The sequence below is a fragment of the Ambystoma mexicanum genome, chromosome 1q, assembly GCF_040938575.1.
Source record: "Ambystoma mexicanum isolate Mex_15411 chromosome 1q, UKY_AmexF1_1, whole genome shotgun sequence".
NCBI lineage: Eukaryota > Metazoa > Chordata > Amphibia > Caudata > Ambystomatidae > Ambystoma > Ambystoma mexicanum.
Genome location: NC_090922.1, coordinates 1,408,475,384 through 1,408,492,657, shown reverse-complemented (window position 1 = coordinate 1,408,492,657; position 17,274 = coordinate 1,408,475,384). Strand labels below are relative to the sequence as shown.

At 49.1% G+C, this 17,274-nt stretch overlaps 1 protein-coding gene across 2 annotated transcripts in view; it reads right to left on the bottom strand.

Moving 5' to 3' along the window:
- The window catches only part of LOC138548445 (vitamin D3 hydroxylase-associated protein-like), a 726,529-nt gene extending 709,496 nt beyond the window's left edge, over nt 1–17,033 (bottom strand). Inside the window, exon 1 of one of the 2 annotated variants that reach the window (XM_069642277.1) lies at nt 16,669–17,033. In XM_069642277.1, the coding sequence (XP_069498378.1) occupies nt 16,669–16,869 (201 nt within the window). In that variant the 5' untranslated portion in view covers nt 16,870–17,033. The remainder of the gene's footprint in view (nt 1–16,668) is intronic. The other variant, XM_069642276.1, reaches the window with a different exon arrangement.
- Between the last annotated feature and the right edge of the window lie 241 nt (nt 17,034–17,274).

The window sequence follows — 17,274 nt, the reverse complement described above, 5'->3', positions numbered from 1 at the left end:
CAGGGAACGAAGAGAAGACAGGAGTAGGAGCATAAACTGAAAGACTTACCTAAACTCTATAAACAGAGTCAGTGTCACAGCCGGTCTGGACCCGACACAAGGGCATTGGACCAGTGAAGCAACTAGGCCCTCTGAAAGCCCACAACTACCACCCGCCCCTGCGCAGAGACACAGGACGGAGAGCTCAACGCACAAGAAACCAAGGATCTGTCCACTAGCCAACATACAAACAAGCAGAAGGGGTCCAGGTTAGTGCACAGCCTCTCATCCGGTGTTGTATGGCGCCCCCATGGATATCAGGTGAGCGTAACACTTGAGGTTCTGGAAGCATCTCAAGACCTTTCTGTTATCCTCTTTCTCTCCCTCCCCTGCTGACCTACTTGTCTGCGCACTGACTGGTTGCTTGGCTATCCTGCTCCGAGTTCTCACTGGGTAGCAGGCTCCTTCATGATCAGTCTCCCCTGAACTGCCTCCGGTCCTACCGCGCACTTAGGGGCTTTAACTGAAACCTCTACAGTCCCCTGCCTCCAGCTTGCACTTAACCAGAGCCAAGCTGCTCTGGCTGCACTTACTCAGAGCAATGCTGCCCTGATGGCACTTCTCGCTTTTCTCTCCCTGGCACTTCCCCCTCTCCCTTCCCCCTGCACTGATGTTGTCACACACGCACCATCTGAATGGCACAAGGCATAGTAAGATCGTTTGTCTTGTCCTCCCCTGTCTTGCCACCAATGTTTAGTCGCACATAGGATATGTCATTTATAACGCACCTGTACAAAAGTGTTTCTATCATATCATAGGGGGGTTGTGCAAAATATGTGAAGCTGGAGAGGCATTATGTGAGCAGCTAGACCGAAATGTACTGTGGGGGATAGCTGCAGTCTAGCGCCAGAGGTCTTGTGTGGAGTGTGATAAGCAGAAGAGGCATTATGTGAGAAGCTAGAGCAAATTATATCATGGGGGACAGCTGCATTCTGGTACCAGGGTGTTGTGCAAAGTATATGAAACAGGAGAAGCATTATGTGAGCAGCTAGACCAAATTGTAGAGTGGGGGATAGGTGCATCCTAATAGCAGAGGTGTTGGGCAGAGTATGGGAAGAAGGACAGGCATTATGTGAGCAGCTAGACACAGCTTGTTGTGGGGGATAGCCGCCTTCTAGTGACAGGGTGTTGTGTAGAGTATGCGAGGCAGGAGGGACATCATGTGAGAAATTAGAGCAAACTTTATCGTGGGGGATAGATGCATTCTAGTACCAGAGGTGTTGTGTAGAGTATGTGAGGCAGGAGGGACATCATGTGAGCAGCTAGCCTGAATTGTATCATGGGGGATAGCTGCACTCTAGAGACAGAGGTGTTGTGCAGAGTATGTGAAGCAGGAGAGGCATTATGTGTGCAGCTAGACCAAATGTATCATGCAGGATAGCTGCATTCTAGTGCCAGAGGTGATGTGCCAGGTATGTGGCCAGGAGGGACATAATGCGAGCAGATACGCCGAAATAATATCAAGGGGGATAGCTCCATTCTAGTGACAGAGGAGGAACATCACGTGAGCAGCTAGGCCAACGTTCGAGGAGGAGATTTATGGTACTCTTGATTAATGATCTGTGTCTCTCCTGTTACTACCCCTTCATTCCCCTATTATTTGATACTCCTATTTTGAAATATATCTCTGTATTGTATTGGTTACTATGTTTGCTCAAACTATCAATGTCAAATGAATCATTGAATAATTATGTATGGTTATATTTGCCAATGCTGTGCCTTGAAAAAGACCACAAAACGTCAAAGCACATGTTGGCTTGGTTAGGGCACTGTACAGCTTTCTTAGGAAAGATATGTCATAACAATCCTGATTGTTTGGCATTATTAAAATCAATTAATATTGTTTGGATCAGCGCACTGTCTTTGGTTTAATCCTTTTTTTCTGCATTAACAGCTGGGTCAGGTTGGGGGCTTTGAGGTTGTCTAAGAGCGGAGAGTCACTGGGTTGTCGAGGGCATGGAACCAGATGTTAAAATCTCTCAGCAGGCAGAGTGAGGGCTGTGTGATCAGTATAGCAGCTGGGGAGTCGCAAACAGGCATTGGCGAAGAGTCTGTCGTAGCCGGTGGCCTATGGATGAGTAGGAAACTGAGTGTGTAAGAAGGGGATGGAGAGTTTAACTAGAAGAGATTGGCAATCTGCAATGCAAGGCTGTACTGCAAGGCTGTACTTCGGAGTGTGAGATGGTTAGGTGGGGTTTTTGTAGGAAGGCGATTCCACCACCTCTCTTATAACTGTTGTGGGTGATGAGTGTGTTTTCAGGGGGGAAAAGCCTCATGTGCAATGGATTCAAAGTCATCCAAGAACCAAGTTTCTGTGATGAACATGAAATTTGGGTTTTCTGAGCTGATGAAGCAGATCGGGCATTGATGAGCATGAAAGTGAGGTGTAGGAATGGGAGAGGGTGGGTACTTCCCTGGGAGGATGAGGTGGTTGAGTTGGGTGTGTTGGATTGATGCAGTGATGCTATGGAATTCACCATGGTGTCATTGTGTCCGTGAGTGGGGTCAATGGATGGGTGGGGATTAAGTGGAAAGAGGGTTTGTGAAGTACTGGGTTTTGGGTGAGAGTCAGATGTGAAGAGGTTGAAGGGCGAAGCAGTGTTTGGGAGGATTTCAGTTGTGGTTCCTGAAGTCGATGGGTTTTCTGGGGACTGTGCAGCATGCTGGGGGGATGCGTTGGGTAAATTATGGGAAACGGTCGGGGTGGGAGAGGGGACAGATTGGGTGAGGTGATGTGGTGCTCCATTTGGTAGGTGTGGATTTGCAGGGGGAGTAGGTGTTTGGGCATCCGTCAAATAGGGATTTTACTGGATTTGACTGGAAAGGGGGCGACACAGGAATGTCTGCAGCATGAGTGTGGATGGATGACTGGTGGAAGATGGGGAGGATGCAGGGATATGGTGGTGTGGGTGTTGCAGGCTCTATGTTTTGCGGTGTGCTTGGGTGCCTGTGGTGTGTGTGTGAAAGGAATGGAGGGATGGCTGGGGTTGGGGGGTTTACAAGGGTTTTTGGTGAGGGCAAGTTGGGCGATGCTTAGGGATGGGAAAACTGAGGTAGAGGGTGGTCTGTAGGAGAAGGGATGAAGGCGGCATTGATAAGGAGAGAGGGGATGGGTATGACAGGAAATGTAGGTGATGTGTGCAAAGAGTCCCTTGAATGTGATGTGGGAATGTTTGAGGTTGGGAGGGAGAGACGGCGTTTCCCATGCAGGCAAGGCAGGGGAAGAGAATGAGTGGGGAAAGATTAGTCCTTTGGTGTGCTAGAGTGCTCCCATGGACTGAGAGTTGGATGGTATGGAGTGGGTGGGCAGGCCAGAGGCCAAGGGTGGATTGAGGATGTGAGTTTCCCTAGGAGCAGGTGTCTGTTTAGAGGGTGGGAACGGGGCAAGGGAAAGGGGGTGAGTTTGGCTGTGTTGCGCCTGAGTGCCCCTCTGGATTGTGAGTTGGTCATCATGGTAACTGCAGGTGCGTAAAAGTGGTGCCTGAAACCCAGCTAGAATCAAATATGAACAGAGCTTGGAAAATACTGCTAGATTCAAGTATACACAGAGCCTTGAAGATACAACTAGATTTATGTATGAGCAATACTTGGAAACACAGCTAGATTCAAATGTGAATAGAGTCTGGACAACACAGCTGGATTCATGTATGCACAGAGCCTTGAAAACATAGCTAAATTCAAATGTGAACAGAGCCTGGATAACACAGCTAGGTTCAGGTATGCACAGAATTTATGAGAACTGGGAGTAAAACAAGTGGGGTGCTTAGGTAAGCGCTTGTGGTGGCTAGTGGTACGAAATACACTGGGGGTGGGTTACAGGCGAGGGGAGTCTCATGATGCAGAGACGGTGCAGTAGGTTGTAGCAGGGGCACTGCTAGGGTAGGACTCTATGGTGAAAGCTAGGCTTGAAGAGCAGTTAGATTGGAAATGGCAGAGCGATGCCTGGGAGATAGGTTGCAAGGGTTCTTATATTGGAATTGCAGGAGGTTTTTTTTAGCTTGGGCACCATGGGTGAACAGGGGTAAAACGGGAACAGCAAATGCCCTGGCACAAACCTTGGGAGAGCCTCTTGATGGGGGAGATCAGGTCACGAGGACCTGGCACCCGGGACCAATGGGGAACAAGGATTGTGGGAGGGGTCAGAGGAAGGAGGGGCTGGGAGGAAAATGGAAAGCAGGGCTCCAGACACACAATGTTAAGGCCAAACAAACACAGAAAACACGAGATGGAATTTGCTTTCAGGTTAAAATGCACAAACCCTCCAAAAACACCATACCCACGTTGCTGCTCCGAATAAAAGGGAGAGCAGAGCTCCAGACACACGATGTTAAAGCCAAACAAACACAGAAAACACAAGATGGAACATGTTCATGCATAAACACTTCAAAAACACCTTACCCATGCTGCTGCTCCAAGTAAAAAAAATCTAGTTAAACAAGATATTATTCTAATGGAGCTTGCGCAAGCATGTTATGGCAACGCCAAACTAATATAAACTTTTCCAAAAATAGGAAAACTTTTAAAGGAGGATCTAGGAGTTACGAGACGTACAACTGTAACTCCCCCTTTTGCCCCCGCCCCCTTTTACGGTTTCTCTTGGGACTTGGCAGGTCTTCAGAGGGTCGTCAGAGGTCGCATTTCCCACCGTTTCTTCTGAACATCTGTGGCCAGGAGTTGCAGGTTCGAGTGAGTCCCTGGTCGGCCACAGATGCTGGTGCAACATGTTCCAGTTGAAGAATGCAGCTCACTCAGGTGCAGGCCTCCTCTCAGCACACGACAGGATGTGGGAAAGCAGTTTCTGTCTACAGTCGACCTTTGCAGGACGGGCACTGATGTTCAGCACGGCCCAGCCACTCACCAACATCCCCATGTTGGAGGCTCGCCTCTGCGATGGCTTCTCTCTTTCCATTCAAGGGTTGTTGGCTCTTTATTCTTGCTCTGCGACTAAGAAGGTGCGTATTGTTCCCTGTCAGGTGTCGGCATTATCTTGAGCCAAACATATAGAGGTAATGTCAGGGTTGTTTTGAGATCAACATATTGAGGCACTATCCGTCTATCTTACTACCATGTAGGCGGATAATACTCTAGGTATAGGAAGTTCCCCCTAGGAATGGGAGTCCTTGTCTCCTAGAGGGAAGTCACTCACAGTGAGGTACTGCTTTCCCAAAACCCTAGGGAGGGTTTTTCTTGGTGGGCTCACCTCCCTAAGCTCAAAGTTGGGTGGGGGGCTCTCCCTAGGGAAGAAGTCTCCATATTTGTCACACCACATACTCTATCTGCTCTGATGATGTGCTTGTACAGCGTTGATTGACCCACATACACTGGCACCCTTGTCTAATAGTGTGTACATAAAAGGCTGTGTGTCACAAATACCTGCTCCCAACTGTGACAGTGTACATATATTGGACTCAATGGCCACATACCCTACCTATCTCTCTGCTGGGATGGTGTACTTATACAGGTTTCCTGAACTGATGGTGTGCTTATACACGACAGAATGACCCACCTACTCTGGCTCACTGCTCCGATGGTGTGCTTATACAGGACAGAATGACCCACTTATTCTGCTCTCTACTCTGATGGTTTGCATATCTAAGACAGAATGACCCTTCTACTCTGGCTCCTGGCTCTGATGGGTGCTTATACAGCACAGAATGACCCGCCTTCACCGACTCCCTACTTTACACATCCAGGAGCCTACTGTGACTCACTGCTCTGAAAGTTTGCGGATACAGGAAATAATGACCCACCTACTCTGGCTCCTTGCTATGAAGGTTTGTGTATCTAGGACTAAATGACCTGCCCACTCTGCCTCCTTGCTCTGTAGGTTTGCGGATACAGGATGGAATTACCCACCTACTCTGGCTCACTGCTCTGCGCACACAGGACTGTGGGAAACCGGATTCCGCTTTGCAGGAGTTCAAGGATGAGTAGGCCCACTCAGCCCTCATACTTTGACACACTAAAACAGAACATAATCATAAAGGTAAAACATGGACAATGAAGAGATATACCTCCTTCGCCTTTTGTGGTAACGTGGACCAAAGAAAGGCTATAATCCTGTTGAAGGGGAACCAGTAGTGACTCAGACAACACAGAATGACACTCCAAAATAAAGGGAATGTTCAAACAAGGTTCTATAAAAAATAAGCACTGTAATTATAAACACAATCTCCACGTAGAAAAATATTACTATAGAAAAACCCACCCCAAAGGACGAAAACAGGAGCAATCGTTACCTAACCAGTCTCCAGGATCCCAGTGGACCATTGGGGCAGTTCAGTGTAAACAGTACCTGGATTCAGTTCTTGGTGGGCGGACGCATCAGACCCGATGTCGAACGATGATGCAAGCTGATCAGGCCCAGTTTAGGTACGTAGGATCACGGAGGCTCTGTCAGCAAGTGGGCGTCGAGTAGGGCGAACACAGGTGGTATATGCGGTCAGACAGCTCTTGTTCAATGCTGCAGACCATGGCTACCCCAAGCACGCTTCACAGTTGGCCAGGCCGAGTCGGGCTTTAGCTGCTGGGAGAGGTTGGCGAGAGGCGCTCCAGCGGTTTGAGTAGACGGGTGACAGTCATCGAAGTGATGATCATGTGTGTGTCAATGTGCGATCAATGAGGCAGCGGTCATCAGGCTAACTGGGCCGAGCTGTAGTTGTAACCCCCAGTTAGTCTGCAAATGAACCTCTGTTGATTAGGTTTAGCAATCGCTTCGGGCCTAGAAGGTGACGTTCTTCGCTAAGTCGATCTGGTTTAGATGCAGTGCAATAGTTCGGCTGGTTAGAGGAATGCCAGCTCCAGCGCCTTCCCTATGGTTTAGGATGCAGGAAACACTGAGTGACTGGTTCAGTGTGGTAGAACAGGGAGCTTCGGCTGGTCTGGATCTCTGGTGGCTGTGAGGCATACACAGATGTCTTGAGAACAGGATGCTTCCATTCAGGGTCTGCTCCTCAAGCTTTAGGAGAACTGTTGCAGAATGGTTGCTCCTAGTCAACAGCTCCTTCTTTACCTCAGGCTGAGGACTTTGGACAGTGCAACTGTCCCAAAGAAGGTCCAATGTGAATATTCAGAACATCTTTTCGGCCTTAAAGAAACCTTGAGGAACTGAGGGTATTCTGCTGAAGGGGCGTAAAACCCCTTCTTTTACAGGCACAAGTCACCACATGATTGCTCTAAAGCAAGCCTGCTTTAGGGGACCAATCCCTGCTCGTGGTTGGAGTGGACTTCTCTCTGTTGATGTCACACCCAAAGTGCTTTGCTCCAGAGGAAGTGTAGGGGACATGAAAGAGAGACAGCGAGAACCAAGATCGTGAAAGACCCCTTCCAGTGTCCAGAGCACTCCTGCCCATCATACTATCGCCCCATTCCATCCTACTGACAACAAAGACTTTTAGACATGCAGCACCCTGGTGGGAGGCTATTCCTCCTGAATTGGTGTGCTCCTTTGATACCTGGGCCAGGACAGCTGCCTGCGGTGTGGCTGTCTCTGGGGGAGGGAGTTACTGACCCTCACTAAGAGAATCAAAGAGGGGCTGGGTCCCCTGGGTTTTTTTCCTGCGTGTTAGTTGTCTGACTCGAATACACATTCTTTTCTACAGCATAGCTGGCTCACAGCAGCTGATACATGTGCAATATCAATTGGGATGTGCCAGCAATCATCATAAGTAGCACCATGCACTATGCCTAAACTCAGGCCAAGCTGATTCTTAGAGTGTACCCTGCCACCGGCATGGGGTACTCATGATCATTGTAGTTCGGGTACAGAGGGCATATCTTAAATGTCGCCTCTGTGCTGCACTGTCTTTGCCGTCACTGCAGCAGTGGAGTGGGCATCGTATGACCTTTGTGCCTGCTCTTTGCCACAAGCAGAGCAGGTGTTGTGGATCAGGCTACTGATAGGGCATGGTCATCAGGCTAACTGGGCCGAGCTGTAGTTGTAACCCCCAGTTAGTCTGCAAATGAACCTCTGTTGATTAGGTTTAGCAATCGCTTCGGGCCTAGAAGGTGACGTTCTTCGCTAAGTCGATCTGGTTTAGATGCAGTGCAATAGTTCGGCTGGTTAGAGGAATGCCAGCTCCAGCGCCTTCCCTATGGTTTAGGATGCAGGAAACACTGAGTGACTGGTTCAGTGTGGTAGAACAGGGAGCTTCGGCTGGTCTGGATCTCTGGTGGCTGTGAGGCATACACAGATGTCTTGAGAACAGGATGCTTCCATTCAGGGTCTGCTCCTCAAGCTTTAGGAGAACTGTTGCAGAATGGTTGCTCCTAGTCAACAGCTCCTTCTTTACCTCAGGCTGAGGACTTTGGACAGTGCAACTGTCCCAAAGAAGGTCCAATGTGAATATTCAGAACATCTTTTCGGCCTTAAAGAAACCTTGAGGAACTGAGGGTATTCTGCTGAAGGGGCGTAAAACCCCTTCTTTTACAGGCACAAGTCACCACATGATTGCTCTAAAGCAAGCCTGCTTTAGGGGACCAATCCCTGCTCGTGGTTGGAGTGGACTTCTCTCTGTTGATGTCACACCCAAAGTGCTTTGCTCCAGAGGAAGTGTAGGGGACATGAAAGAGAGACAGCGAGAACCAAGATCGTGAAAGACCCCTTCCAGTGTCCAGAGCACTCCTGCCCATCATACTATCGCCCCATTCCATCCTACTGACAACAAAGACTTTTAGACATGCAGCACCCTGGTGGGAGGCTATTCCTCCTGAATTGGTGTGCTCCTTTGATACCTGGGCCAGGACAGCTGCCTGCGGTGTGGCTGTCTCTGGGGGAGGGAGTTACTGACCCTCACTAAGAGAATCAAAGAGGGGCTGGGTCCCCTGGGTTTTTTTCCTGCGTGTTAGTTGTCTGACTCGAATACACATTCTTTTCTACAGCATAGCTGGCTCACAGCAGCTGATACATGTGCAATATCAATTGGGATGTGCCAGCAATCATCATAAGTAGCACCATGCACTATGCCTAAACTCAGGCCAAGCTGATTCTTAGAGTGTACCCTGCCACCGGCATGGGGTACTCATGATCATTGTAGTTCGGGTACAGAGGGCATATCTTAAATGTCGCCTCTGTGCTGCACTGTCTTTGCCGTCACTGCAGCAGTGGAGTGGGCATCGTATGACCTTTGTGCCTGCTCTTTGCCACAAGCAGAGCAGGTGTTGTGGATCAGGCTACTGATAGGGCATGGCACAAGTACACTATGCTTTTGTCATGGAGTTGCGAAAAAGGGGCATCTGGTTACTAGATTACCCCTTTGGAGAGGGAACCACCAGCATCATTTTACATTCTAATAAAAATAAAATCCAGGGCACTGCACCCTTGCCAGATGGCAATTCCTCACAAGGACGGAGTAGCCTGCTTACTCTGGCTCCCTGCTCTGAAGGTTTGCGGATACATGTTTGAGTGACCTGCATACTCTGGCTCACAGAGACTGCTCAATAAAGTAATAGCTAATGCTTATAGTTTTGCTAACATTTCCAATTGTACGGTGACACATTTTCTGTGATAAGCCAGTGCACATTTACAGTAGGGAGCAAAGTGCAAGTTAATGTTAAATTGAACCCCTTAGAAAAGCACAATGAGGAATCGACAAGAAGTGGCAGTGGCATACCGAGCGGGGGAGGCAGGAGTGGACAGCTTTCCCTCCGCCACCACTCCACCGTGGCTTTTTTAGTGCCAGACCGGGACATTTGGCAGTGGGACGTTTCTCCTTTTTGGCACCCTCACAGGAAAAGATGTCCCGTTGGCAGGACAATGAGGGTGCCGAGCACAGTGTTCCTGCTTAGCACCCTGATAGTCCTGGCACAGAACATTATGATGGGAGCCATTAAACATTGATTTTAGGGATGGGGGACTATTAGCAGGGACATTTGTCACTTAAGAAATATGAATGGGGTGATCAGAAGCGACAAGGGTGCCTAATGTGGCATGCTTTATAAAATAATGACTATGGCTTTTAAACCCAAGATGGATTTGTTATGCCCCCCATTAATCTACATAATGCTATGGTTTCTTTGCAAGCCATGATCTTATTTCTCAACATATTTCTATAACGATGTATATAGAGTATAGCTAGTTTATATGAAAGGCTAGTTTATTATATAATGTGGTTTGCTTTCAAGGCATTGCTATAAAGTATTATTTAAGCACATGAAATGCAGAGCAAACCTTAATAAATATCTGTATCAATGAAACCTTGGAAGATGTGTTCATTTGCTTAAATTGTCCACATCCTGGTTTTACCATTTGGGGGCCGATTCATGGAATTATTTGCGTGTAAAAACTGGGATTTGGGTGCCATTCTGCATGCAAATCCCTGTTTGTTGATTCATGGAATCGACTGCGCAGGACTTACTTGGAGTACACACAGGCTCACTACGCCTCTGTGAGCTGTCGATCACCTTGCACGATTCACCATGCAGAGCATGGGCGTGGCTTGCGCAGAGGGCTCGGAAGGGGGTGGGACACAGAAAATGGGGAAGAACATGTGAAAAGGTTTGCGTTCCAAGGGACAGCCTGCTGGTAATCCCTCGCACGCCCATAACTGTGCCAATCAACACTTATTCATGAAACCAACAGCGCAGCCTCTTGTTGATAGTAATGGCCACCCAAAGGCAAGCATATGTACACTTGCACATAGGAATCGCAGCATGGGGGTGGGTTTGCATATCTGATCTAGGGGTGCGTGTACACAATCAGGGTTCTGATCTTACTTAGGGGTACGCGTATGCAGTGTAGCGGTATGCACGAGCGGTTAACAGGGGTTCGCACGCAGATTTGCAGAGTTTTTACTGAGTTAAGATTTTTCATACGCATGTTGTCGGGGTGCTGGCAAGGCAATAGTTACGGGGGACCCTGCGCAGGGTCCCAGAGATGCAGGCCTGCTTGCGGGGAACCCTACGCATTGTTTGAAGGGGCAATGTATTCGCGCCCATAGGAGCACGCAAAGGTAGCTTTTCAGGCTGTTCATGCTTTGCGTGGGGGGCGTGTCAGGGCCATTTTGGGTGCGAATTACGAATACGGTTCATTTGCGCAGCGAATTCCGTGAATTCACGGACACGCATTTTCTATTCTGCGCGCAGGCTCGCGCAGGGTCCTTCTCGGAGTGTGGCCCTTGCAGGATTTTTGCGCACATTTCCATGAATCAGCCCCTTAACCAAAGTGTGTGATGCTGGGCAAACCATTTAATCGCACAGTGTCTTACCTGCAGCGCAGCAACTGATTCACTTCATATCTTACATTAATACATCTTGCCATTATAAAAAAAAGCCTCATGACTATAGAGTTGCTCCATGTATAATAATAGTGCAATTTAGGTATTTTTCACCACAGAGTTATTTGCCACTCTTTACTTACTTTTTTAAAATGTATTTTTTATTTGTTTTATTGGTTTTACACAGCATTACACTTATATCGCAGCAACCAATCCTTTGTCGTTGCAGTGTCCTTCAACCAAACATTAAAACATGTCAACATTCCCCAGAAATATTCCATTCCCACCCTCCGCAAGCCTTCGTACATTATACAATATCTGCAATGGGTCCGGTACTCTTACTTCGGATTAGTCTATATCGTCTGAGCTAAGTCGTTATCTGTGGACTGGCTGAACATTGTAACGGTTAGGGTTGTCCATTGCATTAGATCCCGTCTAGGTATTTGCTTTTGTGTGCTCAGCGCCTTCTCCCATGCCCCTGTTTCAGCTGTCGACCATTTTTTCAGGTAATCCCACCACCTATTCACACTCCGCTTGGCTTTACCCTCCATGTCATGGCTATGCTTCGTTTCGCTAACTGTTTGCTTACTTATAGCAACTTATTCTAGTCACTTCCATGGTGCCTCCAAGTATCAAAGACTAATGCTGCTCCTTGCAATATACTTTTCTGTCAAGTCACTTCTGTTGGCTCAATCTATATGCACATTTTGAGGTTTGCATGTATTTTGCCCCACAGAGCTGTTATAGATGAGTTTCCTGCATCTGTAATGGTGCTGCAGTTTTGTTTTGTTATTGATATTTTATTTGTATCGCGCTCGTACACAAGTATTTCAGAGCCCGAAAAGGCAAGGGAGGGGAACAAGCGAAAACAAATACAACGATCTTACTAGACCCATTGACATTGAGAGCGCGCAAGTGCATGGGAGAGGGAAAGGGGAAAAGTGCATGGAAGGGGGGAGAAGGGGAAAGTTCTGAGCAATGAAAAACAGATAAATAATAAAAAGCAAAAAAAACACAGTGGTAGTGCAGCCAACAAGTGGCAAGTGCTGGGTTTAAGGCAACAGATGGGGTTTGTTTGTTAAGTGTAGGACAAAAGGGTGGCTGTATGGTTACAGATCCGATTGCCTGGAGGACATTGAAGGTGGGTGGCAGGGTGAGCAGGTACCTGGGCCCGGAAGTCAGAGGGTAGGCCAGGTGCCCGGTGCCGAGAGAGAGCCGATTAGCAGGGGAAGAGGAGAGGCAAAGGCAGAAGCAAAAAGGAAGGTTTTGATGTGCTTCTGGATCCGGAGATGTTTCTCCTCAAGTTTCACAGTGGCACGGAGGCTGTTCCAGAGGGAGGCCCCAGCCGAAGACAGATCTACCCCCAGCTCGTTTCTTTGAAAAACGACTGACCCTGAGGGAGTTAGAGGTAGAGGAGCAAAGTGCTTGAGAGGGGAGATATTTACAAAGGGACAGCTGAAGATATTTTGGACCCAGGCCCCAGAAAGCCTTGTGGACAATGCAACAGGTTTTTAATTTATTCCTTGCATCCATTGGGAGCAAGTGGAGAGATTTCAGGGCTGGAAAAATACGATCCCAGAGCTTGGGGCCAAGGACAAGTCTCACAGTCCGGTTCTGGTTGAGTTGCTAAGAGCGGAGAGTAGAGGCAGGTAGATTTAAAAAGAGGCTGTTACAATAGTCCAACCTAGAGAGAACCAGGGCTCGGGAGACAGTGAGCTTCTGGGGGAAGGAGAGGAAAGGCAGAGGACCTTTGAGGAGGTGCAGTAGGACGTTTGACTTTTTTGAGATGTGGGCAGAGAAGGAAAGCGTGGAATCAAAGATGACCCCCAGCGTCTTAGCCTCTCAGGTGGGGGTAGGAGGAGGACCAAGGGAGGCCGGACAGAGAGCGAGGGGAAAGGAGGGTGAAGGTTTGCCAATGAGGAGGATCTCAGTCTTGTTGGCATTCAGGCAGAGATCGTTGGCGGCACACCAATCCTGAATGGCAGATAGGCAATCAGTGAAAGAAGGGGAGGAGGTGGCCGAGGAAAGCCTGAAAAGTAGTTGAGTGTCATCAGCATAGCACTGGAAATTGGAGCAGAAAATGGCAATGCGTTGGGCGAGAGTTGCCAGGTATTAGTTGAAGAGCCAGGGTGAAAGGTTAGACCCCTGGGGAACACCACAGGTAGACAGGGAGGTAGATGAAAGGAAGGACCCAAGTTGTACCTGGGAGGGTCGATCAGAGAGGAAAGAGGTCAGCCAGGCCAAGGCCTGATCGGTGATACCCAGGTTGTCACGGAGACGGTTGAGCATGATGGTATGTTTGACCGTGTCAAAGCCAGACGAGAGATCAAGTAGGATGAGGACAGAGGGAATGTCAGAGTCAAGGTTGGAAAGCAGATCTTCACGGATGTTCAGGAGAGCAGTTTAGCACTTCTAGCAGCTCTAAAGCCAGATTGATGGTCGTGGAGACAGCCAACAGAATCAGAGTGAAGGTTAAGCCTTGAGATGGACAGCTTTTCCAGGAGTTTGCCCAGGAGTAATGGAAATTGGGTGATAATTAGCCGGGCAAGTAGGATCAGCTGTGGGTTTCTTGAGAAGGCGATGCACAAGAGAGCTTCAGAGGGGAGGGGAAAGTTCCTGAGGCAAAGGAGGGGTTGCAGAATTCACCCAGGGCTGGAGCGAGGGTGTCAATGTGGTCCTTGATGGTTTTAGAAGAACAGGAATGAACCTGTTTTGACGTGACTTTCATAGATCAAGCTTGTCTAGCTACCTCGTCAGGGGAGAAAAGAGGAAAGGATGAGAAAGAGAGTGTGGGGTGGCTGAACGAGGGTCAGAGTACACTGAAGGAGAGGGGAGAGAAGGTGAATGGGGGGTGAGGGTGGACAGGATGTCCTGGGTTTTTGAGATGAAGTGAGAGGCAAGAACCGCGCAAAGGTCCTGGGAGGCAACGGGGGGGAGGGGTAGAGACTGCAAAAGGGTTGGCCAACTCCTTGCAGACCTTAAAGAGTTCGGCCGAGTTGTTAGATGCCGCAGAGACACAGACTTGGATGTGGGATCTCTTCTTGGTGTAAACAGAGATTCGGTATTGCCTTTGGAGCAGGCGACAGCCAGTTTGTCAGCGGATGAACAAGAAGCCACTGTTTCCTCTCAGCTGCCCCACACTTACGTTTAATGTGGCCAGGCCAGAGTCATACCAAGAATTGCCCTTGGCTTTGGGCTTCAAACGGATCATCATGACAGGGGCGAGAGAGCCGAGAGTATCAAAAATAAAAGAGTAGAGCATAGACAGGGCTGTGTCAGGATGTGATTCGGCCAGAGGTGGAGGGGGGAGAGAAGGCGAGGCGAAAGCCTCCACTGACACACGTTTCATGGGCCGAGTGTCCGAGAAGGTAGGTGGCAGTGTTGGTAGGCTTGGCCTGGGGAGGAAGAGAGGGAGAGATGAGAGGAAAGGAGGGAGTGATCGCTCCAGGAGAGAGGAGTGGTCAGAGGGATGGAGAGGGGAGGTCAGAAGAGATCAAGACATCAAGTGTGTGCTCTGCACAGTGAGTCGGGCCAGAGTAGAGGATAGAGAGGGAGTCACAGAGGAGGAACAAGGAGTGTCAAGATGGATATTGAGGGCACCAAGAAGGAAGAGTTGAGTGGTTGAGGCCAGGAGGGAGAATGAGAGGTCCGCCCACTCAGAGAGAAATGAGGTGATCTGACTAGGAGGCCGGTAGATAGGAGCCATAGTAAGAGCGTGGCTAGGAGACAGAGAAAGCCAGCAGACAAGACATTCAAAAGAGTATGTCTGCGTGGGAAGGATAGAGTCAGGCATCCACTCAGGGAAGATCAGGGCTACACCACCTGCGGGCCGGGTGGATCTGGGTGCGGAGAGGATCTTGTTGCCATCAGTGAGGAGAGCCTCAAAGCTCGTGACAGAGCTGGCCGTGAACCATGTCTCGGTGAGACTGAGATGCTCTGACAGCATGCACCAGTGATGTAAAAAGAGTTTATGTATATTACAAACGTTCCATTTTTGTAACAGAGACATTTTTAAAAACTGAATCAACAAGCTAATGTATTAAACGGAGCAAATTTGTTGCACTGTTTCGTCTGGTATGAGCGACGTACTCCTAGCTTGTGAGGTCATTGGGCACAAATGCTAGAAATGTCAATGATTTTCGGTCGTACGTATTATGTTAAACCGAGTCGATGTTTAAACACAATAGAGTAGCCAGGTATCTGAATCCTGATGTATATGTATTAATAGAAAAGACAAAAAGTTATTATTTGTAGTCAGGTAATAGTGTGTTATAGCACATGCGCAGATGTTGGCAACAGTGCTTACTATGGGAATATTGATTACTCCCGTATAAAATGCTGAGAAATATAGGTTTAAAGGGTATTAGTCTATCTGACTGTGGCAAACTGACCGAATGACCAATTTGTTCGAATACAATGTGGGTTATTTGTCCTTTGGGCCAATTTGGTCGCATATATTGCTGCATACCAACCCTGGAGAACGGAGGTCGCGGGGGTGCTACCCGCTAACCAGTGCAGTGCGCGGAATTCCATATGGTCTTATTCGCACCCCCAAACCGGACACTTGCACACCAATCTATTTTTTTGTACATTATGTACACTTATGACTCGCAATCCACATTTCTAAAGGACAAATGTCCCTGCTAATAGTCCCCCCCTCCCTCCCAAAAGTACCTAACGTCTCACATTTTAATGCTCTGTTTACACATAGCAACGTGAGCGCGCCTCTACTGGCCAGAGCTGCTTGGGGGCACTGTGCTGGTACTGGCACCCCTCCCTGTTCATTCAGAAAAGGTAAGGTGTCCTGCTGCGGCAGGAGAATGAGCGTGGTCAGCAGGAATTGCACAGCACACCATGTCCTGCCAGCCAGCAGGACAACATTCGTTTATGTATTTGTTTCACCTTTCACCCTCTGATGGGCACCATCTTTGAGGTGCTGAATGGGAGAGGTGTCCCAATGAAATGTCCCACAGCTGCCCTGCCCACCCCCCGCCAATGCCACTGGGCCTCCGTGATCTGATATGTTCTGTGCAAGCGCACTGTGCAAACGGGCTTTGTGTGCACAGAGCGCTCGCACAGAGAACATTAGATCACGTACGAGCGCACCGTGTGCTGTTTGACATGGCTGAGACATGACAGGTCTGAGGTGAGCCGGCCGCCGGATTTCAGATCCGGCGAGAGCCGGCCCATTAGCCAGCGCTGCGTACATCATTCCAGCATTGTATTCGCAGGCAGAATTTCATTTCTTAGAGAAACCAGACAACCCATAACAGCGGGCGCGCAGACGCCTTCCCCAAAATGTTGAGTTTTCTAAGAGTCACAGGACAGGACACCTTTCGGTTACAGTCCCCCTCCCCCCCCCGTCCCCGTCACGATATGTCAATGGAGCGGTGATCATTAGAGCACTAGCGCCTACCTCTCTCCTGAAGCGCTGCGCCGCTCGCTCCATCTGCGCCAGCGCCGCCTCTCTCTTCTGCTTGCCCCTCTCAGTCTTGTGCTGAATGCGCCGCCTGAGACCCGCCCGGCGCAGCGTCATTCCTATCAAGGCGGCGGCGGCGGCAGAGACCCCGAGTAGCAGCGCGGCCAGGCGAGTCCCATCCAGTCCCGGAACCCGCATGGCGTAGGGTGACGTGAAACTGCTTAACCTGGCGGGACAGTGCTAAGAGGGTACATACAGCAGGACGTCATGCACACCGGAGCGTTCTCACTGACAGGAGGAAAAGGATTGGGTGTGCTACGTGGGAAGAGGCGGAGTGTGTTTCGGATTGGAGTTTGGAGTGTCCATAATAATCAGGTGTGCACCTGGGACAACATTTCCGGGGGGGGGGGGGGGGGATTAGCCGGTCCGATAGCACAGCGAGTAGAGCGCTCGCTTTGACATTTGTGCAGAGCTTGCTGACACAGGTTTGAATTCTGGCCAAGCTCATCCTTCCGAAGTCGACAAATGAGCACCACACACCATGGGTAATAAAAAGCAGCACTCAGCTTCCTGAGGGTTCGTAGCGCTATATAAATGCTAAAT